Source organism: Natator depressus, chromosome 11 (assembly GCF_965152275.1).
Source record: "Natator depressus isolate rNatDep1 chromosome 11, rNatDep2.hap1, whole genome shotgun sequence".
Taxonomy (NCBI): Eukaryota; Metazoa; Chordata; order Testudines; family Cheloniidae; genus Natator; species Natator depressus.
Genome location: NC_134244.1, coordinates 16,061,138 through 16,088,655, shown reverse-complemented (window position 1 = coordinate 16,088,655; position 27,518 = coordinate 16,061,138). Strand labels below are relative to the sequence as shown.

At 42.9% G+C, this 27,518-nt stretch overlaps 1 protein-coding gene across 3 annotated transcripts in view; it reads left to right on the top strand.

The window, feature by feature from the left end:
- DPP10 (dipeptidyl peptidase like 10) overlaps positions 1-27,518 on the top strand; it is an 860,783-nt gene that overhangs the window by 492,824 nt on the left and 340,441 nt on the right. For all 3 annotated transcript variants that reach the window (XM_074967232.1, XM_074967233.1, XM_074967231.1), the window contains exon 2: positions 26,832-26,946. In XM_074967232.1, coding sequence (XP_074823333.1) covers positions 26,832-26,946 — 115 coding nt within the window. The remainder of the gene's footprint in view (positions 1-26,831; positions 26,947-27,518) is intronic.

Below are 27,518 nucleotides of genomic sequence, written 5' to 3'. Positions count from 1 at the left end.
TAAATATAAAGGGAAGGGTAAACCCCTTTAAAATCCCTCCTGGCCAGAGGAAAAATCCTCTCACCTGTAAAGGGTTAAGAAGCTAAAGGTAACCTCGCTGGCACCTGACCAAAATGACCAATGAGAAGACAAGATGCTTTCAAAAGCTGGGAGGAGGGAGAAAAACAAAGGGTCTGTGTCTGTCTGTATGCTGCTTTTGCTGGGGACAGAAAAGGAATGGAGTCTTAGAACTTTTAGTAAGTAATCTAGCTAGGTATGTGTTAGATTATGATTTCTTTAAATGGCTGAGAAAAGAGCTGTGCTGAATAGAATGACTATTCCTGTCTGTGTGTCTTTTCTGTAACTTAAGGTTTTGCCTAGAGGGATTCTCTATGTTTTGAATCTAATTACCCTGTAAGGTATCTACCATCCTGATTTTACACAGGTGATTCCTTTACTTCTATTAAAAGTCTTCTTGTAAGAAAACTGAATGCTTTTTCATTGTTCTAAGATCCAAAGGTTTGGGTCTGTGGTCACCTATGCAAATTGGTGAGGATTTTTACCAGACCTTCCCCAGGAAGTGGAGTGCCAAGGTGCTGGGTAAGGAAAGTTTGGATGAGCCCAGGCAGCCTTGTGAGCTGATGGCTGTGTCCATTCAGCAGGGTGGGAAGGCAAGAAGAGTGGAAGATGAGTGTCCCTGGACCTTACCTGTTAGCTGAGTGGAGAATTGTGACAGTGAAGGAAATGTGCCTGTGTCTGTCAAGGGTTTTGACTTGCCTATGGAGGGAGCTACCCCGGTCTCCCAGCAGTTGTCTGTGACCAGCCTTGTGTGCTGGGCCAACGGGAAAGAGATCCCAAGCTGTGTGTCTGGGAAAGAAGAAAGTGTGTCCGGCTCTTCTTTGTCTGTGGATCAGACAGAAGGGGCCTTTCAGCCTGTGATGGTTGAGGGTAGTGCAGCAACTCTGTCTAATCAGGGTGAGATCCTAGCCAGGGCACAAGGAGAGCATGAAGATGATGTGATTGTGTTACCTACTGAGGGTGTGGAAACCTGTAGCAAGAAGGAAAAGATTCCTGAACTTGTGTGTGGCAAAGGGAAGGAGAAGGCTTCTGACCTTTTTTATCTAGGAAGTCTGAGTTTGCCTGAAAGGGGATTGTGTAGGAATCCGCTGGATGTAAGGGAGACCCAGAAAGAGTCTGTTGTTGCTCAGGAAAGTGTTCCTCTAGAGCAAGCCCTCGGGAAAGAGGATAAGGGCAGAATTTCTGTGATGGGTGAATTGTTGCATAGAAAAGCCCTAGGGAAAGGAATCCTCATGGAGTCTTTGCAAGCAGTTTATGGCAACTGAAGGGTGTGAAAGTGATTTAATCAAGAAAGTTTCAGTTCCTAACAGCCAGAAATTTTCTGCTGTGAATGGATCCACTGTCCTTCCTGTTGAAAGATCCAGTGTGGAGAGCTTTGAGAAGGTCTCAGATGAAGTGAAAGCTGTTAAGAAAGTTAAACAGTCCTATAACCAAGTAGCTGTGTTTCACCAGCTTGTTGGGGAGAAGACCCAATCCCAGTTTGACCCCCTGGGGTTTTGGGATGGCCAAAGGGCACGGGCCGCATAAACCTTCCCACATGCAGCCTGCGAGTGCTATCGACCACCCCCGACCTAAGGGAGGGCATGAAACTGGAAGGGCCTGGTGTAACTCCTACCAAGGAATGGGAGAGATGCTGGGGCATCCCTGGGAACGTTGGTGGCTTTGAACTTCCCCAGGTCACTGGCTAAAGTGACCCTGCTGAGTTCAATCTCGAAGGGGGGAGAGATGTGACAAAGTGGGACTGTTCTTAATGTTTCCTCTGAATTGTGTGGGGGTGCCTCAGTTTCCCCTATGCAGTTCTTAAGTATCTAGGGGGTGGGATAAGGGTGTATGATCCTTGCAGAGCCCTAGAGGGCAGGTGTGTGCAGGGGTCTGGACACAGAGAATGGCTGACACCCTGTTTCCTGGCAACTAATGGCCCAGGCCCTTCCCCCCTCCGAGGTGAGAGCTGAAGGGTTGGAGAACAAAGGAGTCAGGTGACCTCCTGGCCTGGGAAAGGAACAAAGCCCAGAGGAGGAGGGGCTGGAGGGAGTTTGTTTGGGGGCTGGCTGGGATATGGAGTGAAGGGCAGACGTGGTTGTCTGGCTCACTGCCCCCCAAAATGGACCCAGCTGAGGGGTCCTGTTCTCTGCACCTACAAGCTCTGTTTTAGACCATGTTCCTGTTGTTTAATAAACCTCTGTTTTACTGGCTGGCTGAGAGTCATGTCTGACTGCGAAGTTGGGGTACAGGACCCTCTGGCTTCCCCAGGAGCCCCGCCTGAGCGGACTCGCTGTGGGAAGCGCACGGAGGGGCAGAGGATGCTGAATGCTTCAAGGTCAGACCCAGGAAGGTGGAAGCTGTGTGAGCTGTGTTCCTGCAGACAGGCTGCTCACAGAAAGGCGACTGCCCCAGAGTCCCGACTGGCTTCATGGGGAGCAGTTCCAGAGTATCGCCCAGGGACTCCGTGACAACTGGTGGCAGCAGCGGGATGTACTGCACCCCATGGGTGGCACTTCCTGCAGTAAGTGACTGGGGAGCAGAAAAACAAAGGGGGATTGACGAGGACCAGGTGTGCTGAAGGCTCAGAGAGGAGTGGTTTCGGGGGGCGGTTAACCCCTGGGAGCGTGTGACCCACAAGAAGGACTGTGCAGTAATGGGGTACTCCTGGGGACTGCGGTGAGCAGTCTCAGGGGCAGAGGAGCCTGTGGCTTGGCCCTGGGAGAGAGAAGGACTTTTGCAGTAACAGGGTTCCCCTGGGGATTGCAGTGAGCGGTCCCAGGGGCGGAGGAGTCTGCAGCTCGACCCTGGCAAAGAGGTGGTGACCTCGAGAAGGGCTGGCATGCTAGGGGTTCTCCCTGGAAACCGTGGGGAGCTGAGAGCACACAGGCCCGTGAGTCCACAACAACTTGGGAAGAGCGGAGTGATGGTCTGTCACCGTCTCCTTAAGAAGGACATTGTGACCCTGTGCAGAAAGAGAGGGTTGAGCATTGGAAAGTTCACCAAAGCACAATTAATCGTGCAGCTGGAGGAGGATGACCGCTCTAAGGAACAGATTCCTGACCCCAAATGGGGCTATAGCAGGATCTGGGAGCAGCGGGAGTAGTAGCCAGGCATCCCCAAGACTCCTGTCCCCAACCAGACGAGGGTCTTCATAATCGGGTTCCCCATCCGGGGATCGGAGATGGATGGGATTGGAGCTGAGTCTGAGAGAGCAAGAGGACTGTGAGAGACAGGGAGAGGCCAAGAAAGAGCTGCAGAAGCAGCAGCTGCATGAACTGGCGGTGGTGGAGCGGAGAGGCATAGGGGACCTCCGAGGGGTGAGTGGGGATAGACCCCGGGGTGCCAGTTCCGCAGGGAACCTCGAGACTAAATTGCTGCCCCTGGTTAAGGGGGGGGGGATGTGGATGCCCACTTCACTGCCTTTGAGCAGGCTGGCGATTTGAACCAGGGGGACCCTGTGGAAAAGCCCCAGTGTCTAGCTCCCTTGCTGGGTCCCAAGGCCATAGACTCCGTCAGCCAGATGGGTAGGGAGGTGGACAGGCTCCCACTCCTGACCCCAACCTATCTGGCTGTGTGGAGTTTCCTGGGATCAGGCCCCTCGGACCTCCAGTGGGAGCGGAAGGTGATGGTCAATGGGGAGACATTCCTGGGGTGGCGAGATCCTGGGACAGAGAGAACTGTTGTCAGGCCCCATGTGGTGCAGCCTCACCAGATGCTGAGGGGCTATGTGAGCTGGGTGATGGTCCCAGGGACAAAGCCCCTCGCCCTGCCTATGGCCCAGATCCCTGTGCAGACCCAGGAGGGGTGGGGCTGGCTGGTTGTTGGGGTTCTCCAGGATATCAGCTGTGACACCCTGTTGTGGGGTGACTGTCTCTCTTTGGGACAGGATCCAGGCCCTGCTCCTGTAACTGCCGAGGGTTTAAATTTGAATCCAGGGAACCAATCGGTGGAGAGGGAAATGGTCAGTGAAAATGCAGATGACCTGGCTGGCAGCGGGGAGGAGTGGTTAGGCTCAGGCTACCTGCCTACCTGTAACCAGACCCCTGGGGCTGGGTGGGACAGAGAGATGCTCCCCGCCCCCTTGCACACCAGAGAGGGGGCTCACGCTGGCTCTGATGCAGTGAGCTCGCTGCCTATCCCCACTGGGACAGCAAGGGCAGCGCTGAGCACAGTGGGAGCTGAAACCCCAGCTGAGTTGGGGGAGACACAGGCAGGGCAGGGCATCTGTTGGGAGTGTCAAGGTTCCTTCCCCACTCTGAACTCTAGGGTACAGATGTGGGGACCTGCATGAAAACCTCCTAAGCTTACTTTTACCAGCTTAGGTTAAAACTTCCCCAAGGTACAAATTAATTTTACCCTTGGATTTCCACTGCCACCACCAACCTTTATCTGGGTTTGTTTGGATGGATTTCTGCCAAAATTTTATAAGATGTTCAGTGAGATGCTGTCACCTTTAGTAGTGCAAGTATTATGGCATGAATGGGGAGCTCCAACAATGTGATGTAAGAATGGATCCTAAGCTCAAACTGACCCTTCAGTTAGTTGTGCTCACTATTGTAAAAAGGGCATGTGCTCAGGTCAGTAAGAGATTTGTATGTGTTGTAATATACATGCAAAAAAGTATCTAAAAAGAATCGACTGCCTGAAAGATTCCTGTGATTAGCTGTTATAGCAACTACCAGACCCATATCTGTGGCTCTGCACATTCTTTTGATTAAAAAATGTGGTTAAAGACTCAGTTGAAGTAGCGTATTATCCTCCTGATACATATGTGTAACTTCTCCTAAAGTTAATCGAAGGTGTAAATGTGCAGCAAGAAGGGAATGTATCTCTAAGCTTCTGCTATCCAAGGTCCATTTGAGACATGCTGCCAAAGCCACAGCTACAAAGGGCCACAAGTCATTAAGACCCACTCCACCAACTGCTATCACATGAATTACTACTGTTACTGTCATGTGATGTTCTTTACACTGGCTGAGAACTCTGTGATGAGAGTTGGGATCCTCTGGAGAGTCAGCATGTGTTCATAGCTGAGCAACCTCACCAGTTCTCCCATTCACCCATTGTTCATGGTCTCATTTGAAGAGTTTTTTGGGGGAAGGACAGGAGTGTGTGTGTGTGTGTATGAGAGAGACTGAGAGAGATGAACACAAATTAGACTATAGTGACATTTGCCTTTCAAACAGCTTTCCGTTTAGGAGAGAGACTGACTTATGAGGAATGGTTAAAAAAACTGGGCATGTTTAGTCTTGGGAAAAGATGATGCGGGGACGGGGACCTGATAACAGTCTTCCAATATGTTAAGGGCTGTTAGAAAGAGGATGGTAATCAATTGTTCTCCATGTCCACTAAGGTAGGACAAGAAGTAATGGACTTAATCTGCAACAAGGGAGATTTAGGTTAAATATGAGGGAAAACTTTCTAACTCTAACACTATTCCCCTAACTCCCTCCACAAATATCAGGTCTGGATATATTACTTGTTCAACTAGTTTAACTTTGCTAGTGTCTAGCAAACTTATACATTTAAGCTCCCAGGCTTATATTTTGAATGTGTTGGACAAGTTGTCCTATGACTGCAGAGCTGTTAGCTGGCTGCTCACCTCACTTTGAAAGATCTCTTACACTGTGTGTTTACTTATGCTAAACAGTCTGTTCCAGCTTGTTTGTAGCTGTGACACTCTAAGTACCTCTCTCAGACATGAAGAAGAGCTCTATGTAGCTTGAAAGCTTGTCTCTCTCACCAACAAAAGTTGGTCCAATAAGAGATATTACCTCACCCAGGGGACTGAAACTTCCCTGCTATCATGGTAATAGGAGTTTGAAGCAGCTGGTAGGAAGAAGGCAATAAAGAGATTTGACCCTTATGGCCCAGGCGTCTAACTGAGTGGTTTTACAGATGGCCAAGTTTTTCTTGAGCTGGCCCTAGTTATTTCTTTGGTCTGTTTTTGTTTTCAGTAAGGAGGAATCTGGAAAATTAGACTATAGTGACATTTGCCTTTCAAACAGCTTTCCGTTTAGGAGAGAGACTGCAATATAAGATTATTCTTAAGATGGCCACATTGTTTATGGTCTCATTTGAAGAGTTTTTTGGGGGAAGGACAGGAGTGTGTGTGTGTGTGTGTGTGAGAGAGAGAGAGATGAACACAAATCTTTCATTCAGCACTTGAAAATGCTTTTATATTGAGAAAACAGCCAAGATAGTTTGGGGCCTGATTCTGATCTTTCTTTCACTGGTGTAAATCAGGAGCATCATGACTGAAATAAAACTGATGTAAATGGGGTCAGTGTCAAGCCTTGAGAGAAGACATGGATGTTGGATAAGAAGTCCATAAAACATATCCCAGAACTTTAAATAATTGAGTATTTTAACTTATTCTGGTTCAACTTAAAATAGCACTTTAAGATCTTAATGGTTTTTACTTTAATTAAGCTTGCCCTAGGCTAGGTGCTGATGGGCATATCTGCATGAGAGAACTATTATAACACCTAGATGAGAACAGAGCTGGTTTTTGACCTCTGTAAAGAAGCATTCCCTCTAAGAAGTATTCCAGTTATCCTTAAATCAGTCAAGTTCTACTGACTTATTGCTCCGCTCACATTCCCCCATGAAACATAAAGGATAAAGAGGCTTTTAAAATGTTTTATATAGTGTTGTCCATTAAAGTAAGAAGAGCTTGCAGAAAAAAATGTGGGATTTACACAGTATCTCTGCATCTCCCATTGAAATCAATGGACCCTGTAAAATGACCAACAAATCCCCACAAATTGTTTTCCCCAATAGCTCCCATTGCTTTTTAATTGTATATCTGGAGGAAGAGTTTCAGGAGAACCACACTGTTTAACATATTTGTGAAAAATACCATGCCATTCAATGCTTCCAGGATCCATATTGTTTCTAAATGGGAGCATAGCTTCTTTAGGTCAATATGTACAGTGGGACCTTGGGTTAATAAGCCTTGATGTATATCTCAGCATAAATTAATAGCTATGTATTAGAAAGACAAGGTGCTTGATGTAATCTATTTTACTGGACCCACTTCTGATGGTGAAAGAGACAAGCTTTCAAGCTACACTGAGCTCTTCTTCAGGTCTCGGTATTTGTCATTCATCATCTGACAACAAGAACCTAAACTAGAAATCTACCATAGGGTCATTTTGTCCTGACAACATAAAGAAGAAACAAAATTTTACATTCCTGATATTGAGTATTACTTTGTCTAGAAAAACACACTATCCAATTCTCATACGACTAAAAACCAAATGTTTTTAAGTCTTCTGTAGGGAGAAAATTAAGGAGAGAAGTGGGATCTAGTTCTTGGGCACAGGATTGGGAAAAAGAAGCTCCAGTGCAGAGCTGAGTGAATAACCAATTTTTTTGATTTGATGGTCAAATCAAAATATAGTCATTTTGGAAAGACTCAAAACAAAACAGTTAAACAAGAAACAAACAACAAGAAAGTTGTTGTTTCAGGTTGACCTAATCATTTTGTTCTTTCAGGCATTTTAACTGTTTTCCAAATTTTTTTCTTTTAATAAAAAAAAAATGCCATTCACAAAACCACTGGAGGAAGAGGAGATCATGGGAGTAGGGACTTCACAAGTGTCTCCCAAGTGTGTGGCCTAACCACCAGGCTGTAGAGTTTTCACACACTTTCCCCCTCTCTGGCCCAGTGATGATTTAATCCTAAGTGGACAAGCTTCAACAGGAGAGACTGAGAGACTCTGTGGCAGGATGCTGCTGGGGAAGCCTCAGCCAGCTCCTGCCACTCCAGCCCCAATCAGGGGACATGGATTGGGGCTGGGTAGATAGCCTAGGTTTGCCTAATCACTGATTGCACCTGCTAGCCTCATTAAATAGGAGCTATAAGTCTGGGAGGAATTGAGTGAAAAGGGGGGTGGGCAGGAACCTACCTACCTGTCTGTTGCTGACCCAGCCTATGTTAGGCCAAACCATTGTAAGTAGCCTGTATATAGTAGGAAACTGGTGGTGGGAAACAGACACAAATAAAGAGTGTGGGCATTGCACTAGCTTGGAGTGTCCCTGAGTCTGTGAGGAGCGGGACCAAGGGGCTGAATACACAGGGGTATGCCGTGAACCCCGTTACAGACCCACACCAGGATACCCCATAGCCCAGGGATTCAAGTACTTTTTTGAGAGATGGGAAACCCAGTACACCCCTTCTCTGAATCTTTCAGAGTAGAAACTGAACCTGGATCTCCCACAGCCCAGGTGAGTGTTGTAAACAGTGGTCTCTAGGGGATGATGAGTGTTATCCCTTGTGAGTCTAGCCTGGTGTGGTGTTTTTTTTGTTTTTGTTTTTTGTTTTTAGATATTTTTTTTTGGCTGAAACTACTCAGTGAATTCATGCCAAATTGGGGTGACCAAAACTGCATATTTTGATGAATAAACTGCCCAAAAAGTTTTACCCAGCTCTGCTTCTGAAGTCTAATCTCGACACTAATGCCTTCTGGGGCCTTGGCCAAGTCACTTAAGCTCTCTGCCTAAATTTACTCCTCTAACAAACATGATACTTACATGAAAGAGGTGTTGCCTTTCCCACCATATCTCTCAACCTCTGGACTTTGAAATGAGGGATAATGACACTCAAAATTAGTGACAATGATTAAGGCTATAATTTAGTCACGGTGGTCATAGCAGTCACAGATTCCATGACTTTACTGGACCTCTGTGACTTCTTCTTCTTCAGCTGTTGACAGCTGAAGCTGGGGCTGGAGGTGGTACTCTGTGCCCCTGCCCTGCTGCAATTGGGGCTGGATGTCCGGAACCAGGACCCTGCAGCCCCTGCTCTGCACCTTACAGGAGTTGGGGATGGCTGCAGCCAAGCTGTACTCCTCTGTCCTCCAGCTCAAAGTGAGGGCTGTGTGCCCCCTGTGCCTGCACGCCCTGCTGCACCCCAGCCCCATGGCTTCTGCTGGGGGCTGCAGTTGGGGCTCTGTGCCCCCTTGTGGTGTCCCAGGGCTGTGCACTACTCCTCCACAAACTCCTGTCCCACAGCAGTGGCCAGCTTTAGAGTGGGGTCTATGCGTTCCCACATTGCTGTGCCCCCCGCTGCAGCAGCTGGAGCCAGGACTCTGTCCCCGCCATGGCGGTGGTCTCAATCTTTCAGTCGCCTCTCCCGCCCATGGGACTCCATTCCTCCCCCGCACTTAGCCCTGCCCCAGTTATTTTTAGTAAAGTCATGGACAGGTCAACGGCTCCGTGAATTTTTGTTTATTGCCCGTGACCTGTCCATGACTTTTATTAAAAATAACCATGACAAAACCTTAGCCTTATCAATGGAACACCACACCTTGAAATAAGGGACATAACGAAGAACATCAAATTTTGTATTGAACATACTGTTTTATTAAACATTATATAGATGTACAAACATGCTGGACCTTATAATAGAAAAAAAAGTCAATTTGCTCCTTATTTTTCACGTGTGCTGTGAAAATCTATTAGCTGATAGGAAATTTCTTCTGCTAGATCACTAGTGTAGTGGATCCCTCAGCACATTTTGTCAATATAACTCGACAAATCAAATGAAATTAAAAAGGATTTGAAGTTTTTCAGAAAGTTTCCAATGTGGGTGCAGTATGCTGTATATTTTAGACAAAATAACAATTCCAGGAACAATTCCCCTCCAGGTCTTTGCAATAACCCCCTCCCCAGCATCTGTCCCACACGTGTGCTGAATATATTCCCCAGCAGACATTCTATCTTGAGATGATAACAAACAACTGGCCCAGTGACCTTCTCCCCTGCCCCACCCTGACTGGCACTCTCACTGACTTACCAAAGACTCTGATGCTGTTAACAGCCTTCCCACCTAAATCCTATTTGCCGGTGCTCCTATTTCGCAAGACTGCACTGGGTGCAGAGCTTGCCAGTCACTGTCAATCCTACCTGTTTTCGCCCCCCTCTCCCCAGGAACTGTTCCCCTCCAGGACTTTGCAATGGCAATGCCAGACAACTTTAAAAATTGGGGCTCGATGTGGGATGTCCTTCACAATGTGGGGCAGTTGAGAGGTATGCATGCCACAGAGACTCCCTGTGTGACCTAGAAGTCTTTTAACCTCTGAATTTCAGATCCCTATATGGAAATGGGTGGTATTATACTTCCTTTCTCCCACAGTTTGAGAGTCTTGTCTATTTCCGTAGTCACTAGAATGAAGAGCTTACAATCTTTACTATGTGTATGCACAGTACCTAATACAAAGGCGCTCCAGTGTAGGGGCCTCTAGGTGCTACTGTAATATAAATAAGAGGATTAATAGTTTAAAATGTTGTGATCAGGAAAAGCACTATATAAAAGCTAAATGTCATTGAAGCATCTTGTGTCTAAATTGCCTTTTTATTTGAAAGTGTCTCCTGCAAGTTCTGACGATAGTTGGAAAGCCATTGACTGATATTTCAAAAATATCCTTGAAAAATTGATTAAACAGTCTGAGAATTCCTGATACACTACAATTGCTCTTGAAAACTTTTGGAAAATGTACTATTATTTAAAGTGCTTAATTCAACTTTCTTCTTAATTGCATGTTGTCTCTAATTAGTGTGTTCCACTTTAGGCCTGAAGAGCTGTAATTAAGAAAAAAAATAGTCTCTCCTAATCAGTCTGTCACTTTATCAAATTCTAGCACAGTCATTCCACTGTTAGATATGTTAATAGTATCTAGCTCTGCCCTGTCCTGGTTGAAGTCAAATATAGCAATTACAATTAAACATCTTCCAAATTTAATTTTAGAACTAGGTTTCTGGATTCCCTGGTATCATAAGTCACTTCAGCCCGCACGTGTTTCTCTAGCAGCTGCAAGTGATTGTGAATCAGAATTACCTGAGGGTCTGCTGCCCTGTAAGTCCCCACAGGTGATTTAGGGCCGAAAGACGTAAATAGATGCCTAGTGGAATTTTCAGACATGGGAGTTAGCCACCTCACTTGCTTGGGCACCTTTGAATATCACACTGGTTGCCTAGCTGCATCTTCTGATGCCTAAATACCTTTGAAAATCTGGCTCAAACCACTATTATTCAAACCACGTCTGAACATACTGATTATCCTAAGTCCTCAAAGCGGGACTGGGTATCACAGGGGAACATGATTTGACATGGATAGGTCGATCTAAATTTTAAGCATAGACCAAGGCTCGACTAAGTTCAGTTCAGCTAAGATAGGACTTGGTTCATATGAGAGAGCACAAACATAGAGAAATAAAATTATGAAAAGAAAGAGTCCCCCACATCCAAATTCTGACAATGTACTTTTGCTAGCAGCATAATGGCTCCTTTTAAAAAATGCTTTCTATCCATACAGTTGAGGGAGAATCACGGACTTGTGCGATACTGACACTTCACAATGACTCTGAAAGAAAACTCTGCAATTCCGATGAATAGAGACATTGACCAGGGGAAGTAATTGTGAGACCATAATCATTCAGACAAGAACTAGCACAAAAGAGTCCTTAAAAGCTGTGAATCACAAAGGCAGCATGATGTATGAAACTTATGAGTACTTACGCAAATGGATTATAACTATACCATACCACTTCATAAATGCATTTTTTATTCCCCATTGCTATCTAGGCCATGGAATTACTCAAAAACAGCCAGTAAGCTACAAATACTATCCTTTTTTTCAGTTTTTAAGTTGTTATATTCATTTTCCTGCATGTACAGCACCGCAAAATCAGTGAAGGTAATATTTAATACCAATCACAGGACAGGCTGTATGGTGAGAAGCTCCACGTAAGACTAAAGCCTTTTATTAAAAGTATACCAGACATATCTTTTACAGCTCCAAAACAACAGCAGGAGTATACCTGTCTTTTGAAGTTTATCACCTTTCTACATGTTTATGGACTGCAAACGGCAATGTTTAACAAAGTAGATACTTGAAGTGTTAATGTCATGACTACATTGAAGCTAAAGTCACACTCCTTCTTGCTGGCAAAGCAAAGTACGCTTCCCTCTGCCAGCCTGGCCAACTCTATCCCAGAAACATTTGCATTGATTAAAGATAGTGATGGGGGTAAAAGTTGGGAAACTGAGTCACCAGTCCACCCAATTTAGCCTTAATAAATTTTGCTTTTATTTATACAATTTCAGATAGAATTATTGCCCATTATAGTGACTGGACATATATTTATGCCAGACAAATAATAAGACAAGACCGAAGCGGTAAGTGGGTCCAAGTTACCACATTCTGGGGTACCGCTTAGATGTTCTTCCATCTTCCATGATTGCTGCCGCCACCTTTGACCCCTTGGTCTGGTCCTTCAGTATTGTTTTTCAGTTTCTGGTCTGGTGTTTCTCCAGTTTAAGCCCATGTTCACTAAGGTCTTTTTTACATTTCTACAGTATGGCTTACTTAATTTTTGTCCAATTGGCTTTTAGCACATCAACCCTTTGGATTTTAGATAACCCGTACTTTACACTCAGTTATCTAATGTCTCTATTTTTTCTGCTGGATTTGCAGTTTCTGGGTCATGTAATCTTATGTCACCTTACCCTGGGTCTTCCCAGATTTTTTTTTTTTTAATTTATCATTACATATTTATGTTTCTCTTACTTCTTCCAACCCAAACAGGTTACCTTTGTTCTGTCAGCAATAGCATTCTTTTAAACAAATCAGCAATTCTATGTAAAGGAAGAATTGGCTAAACCAGACTTATTCCAGCACAGCTGTGACCTAAGTGTTATGTCATCTGGGCTCATTCAGTATCCATAATTACAAATAATTAAAAGTATAACTAACAAAGATTTTAATTGTACCATTTATCAAATCCTTCATTTTATATTTCAATGTTATAAGTCAGTAAATATTGCTCTGTGCTACCCTCAATGTGTTACAAGGTGTGGGGAGTTATGGAAAAAATGATGATTCTTCAGTGCCAATATTTCTTCTTTAAACTTGGGTTTTTCATTCAAAGTCCAGTTTTGTTTGTAAATGCTTAGAGAGAAATGGCATTAGAAATTTTCCTGTGCATGCATTTTGAGGGGTGTCTCAATTTTAGTTGTTTTTAATGATACCTATTGATACTATGCATAGTGGGATACTATGCATAGTATCCCACTATGCATCCCTTAGTCAATACATAGTACTGACTAAGGGTCAATACTATTGACTAAGGGTCCCTCCAAGCAGTGGGATACTGCTTGGAGGGACCCTTAGTCAAGAGTTTGCATCAGTGCATGTAGACATGTTTGTATCACTGAATACTACAGCACTGTGTAAACTCAACTCAGACTGCAAAAGCCTAACTTTGACTTTGAGTAGCATCCACAAACCAGCAGAAGTTATCTTAATCTGTGAATTTTCTGTACTTGGTGAGCCACAAACTTTAAGAAGAAACTGCTTTAGATCAATTTTAGGTTCATGGAGTTTATACGGAGCAAGTCAAATAGTGGAAACCACATGGTAACTCTCCTATATATTGGATTAGTTTAGCCCATACCACATTACCAGGAAAGTTCAGAGCATCTCATCAAAATCCATTTTCACTTGTTTTCCAAGGGAGACGTACCTCTTTTTAGTTAAGAAGTCTGTGTCAGTTGAAAAAGTTGGGCAGAGGTGCAGGGACCGAAAACCTTCTGTCCAGTAAATCAAGGGTAGTGATTATTCCCCTCTATTTGGCACTGGTGAGGCCACATCTGGAGTATTGCATCCAGTTTTGGGCCCCCCACTACAGAAAGGATGTGGACAAATTGAAGAGAGTCCATGGGAGGGCAATGAAAATGATTAGGGGGCTCGGGCACATCACTTATGAGGAGGGGCTGAGGGAACTGGGTTTATTTATTCTGCAGAAGAGAAGAGTGAGGGGGGATTTGATAGTAGACTTCAACTACCTGAAGTGGGGGTTCCAAAGAGGATGGAGCTTGGCTGTTCTCAGTGGTGGCAGATGACAGAACAAGGACTGATGGTGTCAAGTTGCAGTGTGGGAGGTCTAGGTTGGATATTAGGATAAACTATTTTACTAGGAGGGTGGTGAAGCACTGGAATGGGTTACGTAAGGCGGTGGTGAATTCTCCATCTTCAGAGGTTTTTAAGGTCCAGCTTGACAAAGCCCTGGCTGGGATGATTTAGTTGGTGTTGGTCCTGCTTTAAGCAGGGGATTGGACTAGATGACCCCCTGAGGTCTCTTCCTACCCTAATCTTCTATGATTCTATGATATGCAACTCAAACTGCAGACATCTGAGATTGCTGTGAAACGTATAAATCCAGTGTTGTTGATATCATTCAGGCAGATGATATTCTGATCTTTAGAGAAACAAGGTGGGTGAGTTAATATATTTTAATAGATCAACTTCTATTGTTGAGATACAAGCTTTTGAGCTTATGCTCTACTTCAGCTTTGTGTTAGCTTGAAAGCTTGTCTTTCTCGCCAAGTTGGACCAATAAAAGATATTACCTGATATACCTTGTCTTTCTAATATCCTGGGATCGACGTGGCTACAACAACACTGTATACAATTTTGGTCTTTATTACTTTAGGGCTAGATCTGAAAAGGTGAGTTGGACTGAGAGGTTCAACAGCTAACATTTAGGTATCCTGCCACGTAATGGAATCCACACCAGTCCCAAGTTAGGCTCCCAATACAGTACATGAGGAGAATTAGGTGCCTAAGAATGGGATTCACGAAAGCCAGTATGCTGAGCAGGGAGTCACCTCAGGTATCCAGTAGAAAATGCTGAGGGGAGGGGTGTTGCCTAAGCCCCATCCATCAAAGGGAGTTAAGTCCCTAACTCTGGACTGCATGAAGATGCCTGACTCGTCTCAGGATTCACTGAGACATCAGATGCCTGACTCGTCTCAGCCATGAACTCTCTCTGGAGTTAGGTGTCCAGGTCAGATCAGTCAGTCCTTTAATGCAAAAAAATAAACCCCAAGATGGTCCCCTCTCCCCTTATATCTATAGCCATGACTGGTGGGTGGAGCCCCAGTTTGGGGAGGCTAGACCCTATCTCCCCCTTCTGTCTCTTCCTCCCTCCTGCGGCCCAAGGAGCCCTGGGCCAGCCGAATCCCTGAGCCTCCCCCCAACCTACTTAGAGGAGCCGCGGGCTGGCCGGAGCTCCCAAAGCCATGCCTCCCCTCTGTAGATCCCAAGCTGCCCTGCAAAAATTCAAAAGCTCTTCCCTTCTTCTCTCTTCCGGAAGAAGAACCTGAGCTTTTACTGTGCCCCAAGCAGGTTCCGGGCCGGTTGAGGAGGCAGTTATGTGTTATTTATCAGCCTAGGGAGTCCAGGGAGATTACTAATGAATCCAGGAAGCTGAATAGCACATCCTCTCTCCTCAGCTGCCCCGGAACCTACATGGGGCATAATAAAAAGCAAAAATTTCCCCTGAGCAAACCATCAAACCCACAACTGGGGTCCCACGGCAGCAGCTGAGCTAGGGGAGGCAGAGCCTCCCCTGGCCTATTATACCCGCTGCCCATGTCTATAGCCCAATAATTAAATCACTCACTGAGGACAAGGGAAACCCAGGTTCAGATCCCCACTCTGCCTGACTGGGAGCAGGGACTTGAACCCAGTTCTCAGACTCTCTAGTTAAGTGCTCTAACTGCCAGGCTATAGTGTATTCTTTCTCAGTGTTTCCTGTTGGAGCTGTTCATCTTTGTATAAAATATTAAATAGTCATTGGGCCAGAGGGTGTGTGACTCTCTAGCCCGGTGATTAGAGCATTCACCTGGAAGATCCAGGTTCCAGCTCCCTGCTCCTATAAATAATTAAATATTTTATACAAAGGGGAAGTGAGTGAGATCGGTGGGGAATGCCTAGTCTGAGGATCTGCTGAGCTGCTTGGCAGTGTCAGGACTTTGCTTTGTGCATGCACACCAGCAGAAATTTAGATACCTAGGCAATTCAGGCAGTATCCTGGAGTTTTTATATATTTGGACATAGGCACCTAAAGTTAGTTCCCTTTGTGGATCTAACCCTTAGTTTCCTGTCCTTTGTTATGATCAGAGCCTATTGTTGGTTTCAAGACTGTGTGTAGTCATTACAGGGAAAGGGGGAAGTCAGAACATTAAAAGTTACTGATAATTCTAAGAAGATGATGAAAAATTCAGTTTTCTAATAAGATTTACCAAACCAAGTTACTACACTAACTCAGCATGTTAGAGCAATGCTATTGTTTCAGTATCCTGCCCAGTTTTATACATGCTTGCAAAAGAAGTTATGCCTTAAAGGCTTTCATGCACATTGATTAACAATAAAAATGGTGTAACTTAGAAGCCTTTAAAAAGAAAGCTGTGAATTGTTTCTGGTTGTGTTAATTACAAGAGAGATTGTGAGTTTATACAACTAAATAATTGCTACAGATGTGTTTTTGAATAATGTTCTGTTAATCTAAAATTATTCTCTTTTCCTAACCCATGTATCCAATTCTACTTTAAAGAAAATGGGTTTCCTAAATTATGAACCCTTAAACTTTAAACTTCAGATGAACAAAGTATCTGTGTATGAATTGAATTGAAAGAGAATTCACTTCCTGTATCTGATACCACATAAATGTATTATTTCTATTGTGGTTTGACCCTGAGCTCCATCGTAATAATCATCTTGATGGAAGATTTAGGCTGTCTCTAAAGCGTAGTACGTTACAGAGATATCCTTGTAGTACTTTGAGTGGGAAGTCCAGAGTAAGGAGGAAGAGGGAGAAAGGTCTCATATTTGTACACCCAGTACAGGTAGAAAAATAATAAAGTCAAACTAGATGATAAATATCTGGAACATTATTTGACATTACTCTGGGTCTTGGTGGAGATCAGAACATTATTGAATGTTGAGTGTAATAAAGTTGCAAAGAGGTAATGTAGAATGCTGCCAGTTGTGCCATTCTACAGGATTACAATACATAGACAAAGGCAGCTTTATAGTCTGATCAGGGCCAGAGTGAGCCAGAAATTACATATGGCTCAGAAAAAAAAATGCCAAGAATAAACTTAGCTTCCTTGCTGGAAGAAAGCCAGATGTATTTTCTGAGCTGTATTGGCAAAGGCCAACATTGTTAAATACCAAAGAAAGTAACTGAAACAGAAGGCAGTGGTTGGTGAAACTGGTTTGAGAGATTGAGGCCCATTATATAGGTATCATGGACCTACATCCCTGCTGTATTGCAAATGTTTCATACTGTACTGTCAGCGTGCAAAGCAGCCCAAGAGCCAGCACAGCAATCCACAGGAGGATTAGCCAGTGTTTCTTCTAGACCTTAAAATATATGGATCTGTGAATCACTCTGCCACCAGAGGTTTTCCTTTATGCCATTCCCTGTGGCTAGCATAGGGGGCATAACCATTGTGTCTTTGAGACCTCTAGTGATTGCTGTCCAGAGTAATGAGCACATCCCTACCTCCTGAATTGTCCTGTTTGCTCCTCAGTCATAGTCCAGGCTCTAGTCTGGAGAGCTTGCAAACATGTGATGTTTACCTAGAGAAGTCTTCTCTTTAATGTAACTGCTTTTCAATAATGTCTACATACATTTCTTTCAGAACTTCTAAGAAAAAAATACAGTTATTTAAAAATAATACCAAAGTAGTGGGTAAATAGTCTATACAGCATCTCATGGGTTTGTGGCCAATTCCATCCTAAATTCTGTGTCCTTGAGACCACCTTGGTACCTTTTCTGGTCATGAGACCATGCTGCTTACAAACCACAAGGGCCTGGAATTTACAACACAGAATGTCTGGACCAGACCTCCAAAATGCATTCAGAGTAGAGATGAGTGGCTAACCTCTAGGAAAGTAAGCAAGGTGTATAATATAGATAATTCTTTTAAGATGCTGAATATGAAATTTTTATAAACATTCCTGACCAGGGCTAAAAGGATTTGCATGTGGTCCTTCAATCAATGCTCCATCAATCAATAAACTGTGATTGGAAAGAACCTAAATTTGGAAAGCAGCCCTGTACAAGAAAGCCATAAAGCCCCAGCATCTTTGGGTACATCTACCCAGGGATAACAGACCCATGACTGGACAAGTTCAGCTGTCTTGATTTTACGGGGCTATAAAATGCTGTATAGATTCTTGCAGGGTCCTGAAGTTCAGGCTCCAGCCTGAGCCCGAATGTCTAGACAGCAACTTTTCAGTCCGGAGGCTGAGCCCCATGAGCCCAAGTCAGCTGACCTGGGGCATCTGTGGAGTTTTTCTCGCTGCGTAGAAGTAAGCTTTATTCCTATCCATCGTCTACAGCCAAGCTCTGCGATACAACCGCATTTGCTCCAACCCCTCAGACAGAGACAAACACCTACAAGATCTCTATCAAGCATTCTTACAACTACAATATCCACCTGCGGAAGTGAAGAAACAGATTGATAGAGCCAGAAGAGTTCCCAGAAGTCACCTACTACAGGACAGGCCTAACAAAGAAAATAACAGAACGCCACTAGCCGTCACCTTCAGCCCCCAACTAAAACCCCTCCAACGCATTATTAAGGATCTACAACCTATCCTGAAGGATGACCCAACACTCTCACAAATCTTGGGAGAAAGGCCAGTCCTTGCCTACAGACAGCCCCCCAACCTGAAGCGAATACTCACCAACAACCACATACCACACAACAGAACCACTAACCCAGGAACCTATCCTTGCAACAAAGCCCGTTGCCAACTGTGCCCACATATCTATTCAGGGAACACCATCACAGGGCCTAACAACATCAGCCACACTATCAGAGGCTCGTTCACCTGCACATCCACCAATGTGATATATGCCATCATGTGCCAGCAATGCCCCTCTGCCATGTACATTGGTCAAACTGGACAGTCTCTACGTAAAAGAATAAATGGACACAAATCAGATGTTAAGAATTATAACATTCATAAACCAGTCGGAGAACACTTCAATCTCTCTGGTCACGCAATCACAGACATGAGGGTCGCTATCTTAAAGCAAAAAAACTTCAAATCCAGACTCCAGCGAGAAACTGCTGAATTGGAATTCATTTGCAAATTGGATACTATTAATTTGGGCTTGAATAGAGACTGGGAGTGGCTAAGTCATTATGCAAGGTAGCCTATCTCCCCTTGTTTTTTTCCTACAACCCCCCCCCCCCCCCCAAGACGTTCTGGTTAAACTTGGATTATTGCTGTGCACATTGTAAGATGAGCTATTGCCAGCAGGAGAGTGAGTTTGTGTGTGTGTGTGTGGGGGGGGGTGTGTGTGTGTGGGGGGGGGGTGGTGGTGAGAAAACCTGGATTAGTGCTGGAAATGACCCACCTTGATTATCATGCGCATTATAAAGAGAGGTTTCAAAGAGGGATGGGCTATTACCAGCAGGAGAGTGAGTTTGTATGTGTGTCTGTGGGGGGGGGGGGAAGGGTGAGAAAACCTGGATTTGTGCTGGAAATGGCCTTCCTTGATGATCACTTTAGATAAGCTGTTAGCAGCAGGACAGTGGGGTGGGAGGAAGTTTTGTTTCATGGTCTCTGTGTGTATATAATGTCTTCTGCAGTTTCCACGATATGCTATGCATCCGATGAAGTGAGCTGTAGCTCACGAAAGCTCATGCTCAAATAAACTGGTTAGTCTCTAAGGTGCCACATTTTCTTTTTACGAATACAGACTAACACGGCTGTTACTCTGAAACCTATCCTCCTCTTGTATTTTTGGGATAACCGTTTATATCACTTTCCCCCTGAAATACCATCCATAAGATATTTTCACTGCGGTCTTGCAAGGTCTTATTTCTAGGAGAATGGGACTTAGCCTAGAGGGACGCTGAAGCCCTGGGCTGACTCGTGTTCTTTCTGCAGTCTGAACATGGCACCTCTGTGTCATGTCCTGTCTCGACAAGTTTTAATTTTAGAAGCTTTTATTTTTTGTAGGATCACATAGCTCTGAAGGTAACCTACACTAGTCGATGCAAACAAAATCATCAAGAACCAGGATACCATTCCTGCATATGAACCTAAAAAGGGTACATCCACAAGGTGCTGCTTTTCCTTATCCCTCATGAGACACTTACTGAGAAACTGCTGTGCTGCCATGTAATAGCTGTTTTCATGAAGCCCGTCTGACAGCAAGTTATGCCCTTTCCCCTTAGGACTCCGTTAAATTAAATGCAGACATTGACACAGCAGAACGTTATGGACTTGGCTTTTTCATTTGATTGAGCTATTTATCAGGAAACTTCACTGGCTAGTAGAGCCATTTGAGGCCGTATCTGTTTGTTCCTCTCATAGGATTGGTCCAATCTACCCTCATCCCACCTTTTCGCAAGCCTTTACCTTGAACTTGTGGACAAATATTATCTTTCTACAGTCACAGAACTCATTTTTTAAAGAAAAACATTTCCTGGTTTAATTTATATCTATGCAGTATCTGCAGTTCACCAGCTCAGGGCCTAAAACTTACTCAAAGTCAATTTTTTTCTTTTAAATATTCTGCCTCATCTGATGCCCTGGAGAGAGGGGAAGAGTAGCTGTCAGTCCCAAAAGCCTGTTATTTCTCACATCTGTGATATTTGTTTTCCCCTGAGCCTGCTTACTGAAGTCCAGAGCACCACCTCTACTGGGTGTCCTCTGCTGCATGGAAATACTGCAGCTGAGACTAGATATTGTATAGGGGTGGGTTAGGTATAGGTAGGAACTTCCTTAGTGATACCAAGAAATAATAAATATTGTTGCAAATCTTGTAGAGGCAAAACCAGGCTGATGTCAGGTTTAGGATCTCGGCTAAATCTCCTTTAATTTATAATTACACATATGCCACCCACGGATATTAACGAATTTCGACATATAACTGATAGCACAATTTGACCCTCAGCATACTGGACAGAAAGGTGGCTGAAAACAGCAGGGTTTTCAGTGGTTGGTGCACATTATTTTTTTAATTTTAATGGTGTTACTCAATTACATCCAAAGGTATACTACTAATGGATTGTATCTGGTGACAATGCAATTAAATGAATCATTGGGAGGAAAAAAGTCATTTAAAATAATGAGAATCTTTATGGTAGTTGTATGATTTAAGTGACCATTTTCTGATTTATTAGAGTTATACTGTGAAATCTATAATAGTGTTTTAAAACAACCTTTTCAAAAGTTGATATTTTTCTTCACACTATTTTGGTATAAGAGCCTATCTAGAACCCTTGAAACCCCACCAGTCTATTCATTGTTTTTGTATGCCACTTAATAGTTCCATGCATTTACCTAAGGAAACACTTTATAGTATCAGGGACTTTCATCCACTGACTCCCTCTTACGTTTCTCTCTCCACTGTGCATCATTTTACATCTCTCCAGCGTTGTCCTACCCAGACTAACATGACACTTTTTGACTTATGAATGAGACATGGTTTAAAAAATACTTAATTATCTCTTGTTTATGAACACTTTGAGATGAACTATGAAAAAAGCTTGTTGAGGTTGTATATGGCTCTTTGCTGAATAATAATAATTTTACTTTGTATCAAAACATTTTAGAGCCCAATCCTGGGAGGAGTTCCAAGGAAGTGTAATAGGCTACCTGGTTAGATCTTATTTGGAGGATGAGGGCATATCCACTGTCCTGATTCGCCTCTCATTTATAATTTATAATATAGTATACAATTGCATTATAATATTATTATAGTTTATAATATATGGGGGGACTGGGGCCTAATTTTGAGACAAGAATAAACATGTATAAACACAGGAGGGAAAATGGTAGGGAGAACAAGGGAAACAGTGATACAAGACACAGTTGTGTGGTCTAGTTAGTGTGTTACATGCTAATTCCAATTTAATTACAAGTAAGAATAAATGATAGATTCCTTGCATTTGGAATGAACAACCCACATTGTCTGTCTGTCTGAGGTTGGGGGAACAGTGCTGGGGTTCTCCAGCCAGTACTGCTTGTCCCCTACTGTGCTAGTTGGTGCTTCTGCCTTTTACTGCTCTCAGGAAGGCCTTTGGTAGGCCATTGACTTCAGTGGAGTTACTCCTGCGCTATAGTGGCATGGAAAAAGCATCAGGTCTCTCATCTCTACATTTCTTTAAATTGGTCTTTCTCTTACAATACTGTCTGACCTAAGAGTATTTAAAATGTTTCCTTTTTGTTATGCAGCAATATTTGTTTCAACAAAGAAAGATGCTCAGAATACCATAATCTTTCTCGCCAAACGGTGTTTATAGCCCTACGTACAAAGAACTATGATAGTGATTTCTAGCATCTGTTTGTTAAAGTCATTCCATCAAAGTAGTGATATGCACAATTCACTGGGGATGACGACTCTTCTTTTTTTTCTTAGCATACATATTTTAATTGGTGGTCACTTTCTTAAACAGCTATTAAGTTCCATTATCTGATGGCTGAACAAAGGTTGTATTATTTGCTTTTTATAATGACTTCCAGAAGAAAGGTCCAATAACTGGGGCCCTTATTCATGAGAAACGTCCCACTATAATCAGCATGATTTTCACATAAGCAAGAGCAATAGGACTGGGTCCCAATTTATTTCTAGAACATGATAATACTTTATATAGTATTACAAAAGGGGCTGATTGTTGGGGTACCCTCCGAGACCTCTTCTACTCAGGTCCCCAAGAACTCAGTTCAACTCTGGTCTCATCACTCAGGTTCCTTTAATGGAATTTAATGTAATAACCAAATTTCTGCACCCAGAGGTGGTGGTGTGAAGCTAATGGTTCAGACTTTCCAATCAAGCCATGCACCTACAGTGGGGGCCATGAGCAGCTTCCATATGTGTTTAACTAGTTGGAGTGAGTCAGAAGAAGCTGCAGGAAAAAAAAGCTGTAGGCAGTTTGGGCTTGTGGATCTAGGTTGGTCCCTGGAAGACACTGAGTCAGCTGAGCCACCTCTTAACCCAGAGGGAAGATGCTGGGCCTAATTTTTCTCCAAGAGTGGGTTGCTCTTGTGCTCTTTGTTTCCATCCAGGCTTTAAAAATCTGGAGTCTAGTACATTTGTATCCTGATTCTGTCACTGATTTCTGCTGCAATTAGGAAAACTGATGTGCAAGACTCTGAAAATCTGCCCCTATTTGGCGGTGAGGCAATGATAGCTAACCTTTTAAAGCATTGTGATTTGATATCAGGTTTGCTCAGTACAACTGTCTCTCCTAGTTCTTTCTGCTAGTTTAAGTGTGAAGATAATTTGTGTTTCTCCAAATTTTAAATTGCTTATATCTATTGGTGATGGTGGAGAAAAATGGTTTGTTATGCTGGAATTCAGTCGTAAGGATTCTGTCCACCAATATTGGACTCAGAGCCACATATCTTAATTTTTTTGTGGGGCATGAAGTGTGAGCTGTATGCAGTAAACACAACAAAATGACACCTACATATTAGCAACTTTGAAGTGGTTAAACTGTGTACAACAGTGCAAAAAGTGGGATTAGCAGTCCTTACTACCACACAGGGGACCTGTGCTGGTCCATCTGTTCTGGACTGAACATTAATTGTTGGTGAAGAGTCAGAAACTGAAAGTCCTGAGGTCAAATTCCCATCTTATTTAATGTGTATGCAACTTGGTTTGAATTAAGTGAATTCACTGGGGATGACGACTCTTTTTTTTTTTCTTAGCATACATATTTTATGTATTTTACATATTTCTCATTATATTCATAAAGTGAGAGTAAGATCTAGTCCAAATGTTTACATTAATAGCACAAAAAGTGACTGCTTGCCTATTGCTTTCCTCACAGTGCCCTTGCTCAGTGTTTCACAGTTGTTCAAGGCACATGTGCTAAATTGGAGTATTTAAACTGACTTCTTTCATAAGACAGGACGTGGGCAAGAAAAGGTCTTTAAATTTTCTCCGGTGCTAAACTGTGGAAAGGAAATTACAAAAAAAATAAAAGGCAAAAATTGTGAAGATTGGTTCAAGGAGTATGCTGTATTAATTGTTATAGGTCAGAGAGAGAGTGATCTTCCTTGCATTACCTATAAATATGCTCACAGCCAACCATGTGCATTACGTTGGATCATGTCTGATGTATACGTGTGTCATAAATATAAAGGGAAGGGTAACAACCTTCCTGTATACAGTGCTATAAAATCCCTCCTGGCCAGAGGCACAAAATCCTTTTACCTGTAAACGGTTAAGAAGCTCAGGTAACCTGGCTGGCACCTGGCCAAAAGGACCAATAAAAGGACAAGATACTTTCAAATCCGGGGTCGGGGGGAGGGGGGGAGAAAGGGAGGTTTTGGTCTGTCTGTTCAGTGTGCTCGCTGGACACAGATCAAGGAAGCAAGCAATCCAACTCCATTAGAATTAGTAAGTACTAGCAAGGGAATGCGTTAGCTTATTTTTGTTTTGGCTTATGATTTTCTCTATGCTGAAAGGAAGGTATATTCCTGGTTTTCTTTTTGTAGCTTTAAAGTTTGGTCCAGAGGGAAATCCTCTGTGTTTTTGAATCTGGTTGCCCTGTAAGATTATCTTCCATTCTAATTTTACAAAGGTGCTTCTTTTACCTTTTTTCTTTCTAATAAAGTTCTGTTTCTTTTAGAATCTGATTGGGGTTTTTTTTTAGTGTCCTAAAAAAACCCAAGGTTGGTCTGTGCTCATCTTGTTTATTCTCAAGCCTCCCCGGGAAAGGGGGTGTTGAGGCTTGGGGGGATATTAGGGGGGAGTAGGAACTCCAAGTGGTCCTTTCCGTGAGTTTGTCTAAATCACTGGGTGGTGTCGGCATTACCTAATCCAAGGTACAAGTGAGAATTTGTGCCTTGGGGAGTTTTTAACCTAAACTGGTAGAAATAAGCTTAGGGGGTCTTTCATGCAGGTCCCCACGTCTGTACCCTAGAGTTCAGAGCGGAGAGGGAACCCTGACAACGTGTAACACACAAGTCAAAAGCATTGGGTTAGGACTCTTATGGACCTCAGACATTTGGGATGAGCTTGTCTGACTTGTGGAAGTATAAAATATACTGTCCTTCTATGAGTATGAGGGAAAGAGAGAACGTGACTCCTTTGAGCGACTTCTCTTGTTAAAAAGAAAAGGAGAACTTGTGGCACCTTAAAGACTAAGTATCCAGCCTATTATTTACTGTCTCACCGCTCAGGGAGTTCTCCTTTGGCTTGGGCAGTAAAGGCTTCTGCTTTTGGTGCTGAAAGACCCTTCTAAGATCCCATGATGCCCATGTGATTTGTTTGTATCAAAGAATGTGGGTTGTCACAACACCTTTCTTGTCTCAGACGTTTGCAAGCTTGTTCAGAAACAATCTTCTGCATGTGCAAAAAAAAAAGAGTATTTATTTGAAGTTATAAATTACAGCAGGCTGCCTTTTTGCCCTGGGTGACTACCCCATTGGCTAAAACAAACAAAAGAATGCAAAAAGACTATCCATGAATAGAACCATGCCCATCCCTCAGCCTGCTCCTTCCTTAGTAGCCTGAGAAAAGACAGAGAAAAGATGGCTTTGCAACATGGCCAAAAGTTTAACAAATCTGGGCACTGGTGGGTCAGGGAGAGCAAATTCTAAAACCAAGGACCCCTCACCTCAGCAGTTTCCTTTCTTTTATTCCATGAATACTCCATCTCAAGTGGTTCTGCTGATCTCATCTATGACCATATGTCACAGAGAGAGACAGTCTCTCAGGTGTCCAGGTCCCAAACCATTTAAGGCATTTATAATTTAAAACTGACACCTCAAGTTCTACTCAGAAGCTTACTGAAAGCCAATGAATATTATGGTGCACTGGTTTAATGTGTTCCCAAGGTGCAACTCAGTAAATAGATCACAGCATTCTGCACTTGCTTCAACTTTTAAATGCTCCTAAACTGTAATCCCTCATAGAGTGTATGATAGCAATCTAATCTTGAGGTGACAAAGGCATGGATAATTGTGATACGGTCAATATCAGAGAGAAAAAGTCAGAACTTGTCTTGCCAGATGCAGATGGAGAAAGTGCTGTTTCATGGTGGGGGAGGGAGAGAGCAATACCAACCAGGTATCACCTTGATGCATTTTTCTATTCTGTAAGGCAATGATGGTGCAGTATGAAATCCTAGATGAAATAGAAACTGTGCATTACTTCTGTTGACAAACTTAAAATCCCATTTGGCTAATGTTAGCATGAGCTACACAGGTAACCAAAGGAGAATATATGCTTACATGGAGCAGTAGTTACAGAAGCAATCATTTAATATTGTTACAAGCTACTGTTAATTATTACGAGTGACAGGAGAGCAGTTTGCAGATGAACTACTGTATAGAGGAAAAAGAACGAGGAGTACTTGTGGCACCTTAGAGACTAACAAATTTAGTCCAAGGTGCCACAAGGACTCCTCGTACTTTTTGCTGATACAGACTAACACAGCTACCACTCTGAAACCTGTATAGAGGAAGAAATGCTGTTCAGTTTAAGAAGGAATACTTTTGAGCCTTTGGCAGTTTTGTCAATGTTTTCCATTACAAATAAGAAGTTTAACATTATACATTAAAAGCTTGTGTATTTAAACCTTTTATGGTCCATACCACTTTAGGTAGAATTACAGTAAATTGCCACACTTTATTTCTGTAATTATCTTGTAAAAGTGCCAGTTGATATTGTCCTGAAGTTTATGTTCAGCACACGTTAACACCAGTCATATTTTGGACAGCTTGCATACGCTCAATTTGATTGTCTCTTAGGGAAATAAAATTGTTTAAAAATGCATCTCTATTAAAAAGATCTAAAAATTATGTACTTTGAATAATTAAATGAACTACAGAGAGGAGAAGGTTGATAATCAGCTCACGTATAGTATGATTATAACAATCTGCAGAATCATTTCTTGTATTCATACATTTTTCCAGGATTATATGTAATTATGAAACTTTTTTTTTTTAATCTCTGTAGGAGCTTGGAAGTAACAGCCCTCCGCAGAGGAATTGGAAGGGAATTGCAATTGCACTGCTGGTGATTCTAGTTGTATGTTCACTCATCACTTTGTCTGTCATTCTTTTAACCCCAGGTAATCTCTCTCTCTCTCTCTCTTTTTATTTATATAATACACACACACACACACACACACACATAATTTCTTACTGAAGACATTTTGATTCATAATGTAATTTTCAAAATGACTTATAAGTATAACATTAACTCTTGTCTTTGCTCATTTTAACTTCTGGCTGCTTGAATTTCAGTATCCAAAGTAGGCACAGAGTGACCTATATGATGCACAGTTGGGACCTGCCATTATACACCCACTCAAAATCCCCACTGGCTTCCGTATATGTGAAATTAATTAAAGTCATGGGTGGTTGCCTCCTGGTGTATTTTCAGATCCCTGGGTATATATAGAAAACTTTGTTTAAAATGTGCTAATACTGAACATGAAATTTTTATATCCAGCCACATCAGTGTATATGTATCTCTCACTGTCATATACACACAATAAATCAGAGAGAACTGAAGGTATTTATTTAACAACTGATTTGCAAAAATAATATTAATATGCCTATTCAGCAAGTCTGGACAATGTAAGTTCCTACACATGGATGTTTAATTTTGCTGCAAGTTTTCTTTATTCTAATTTATCCA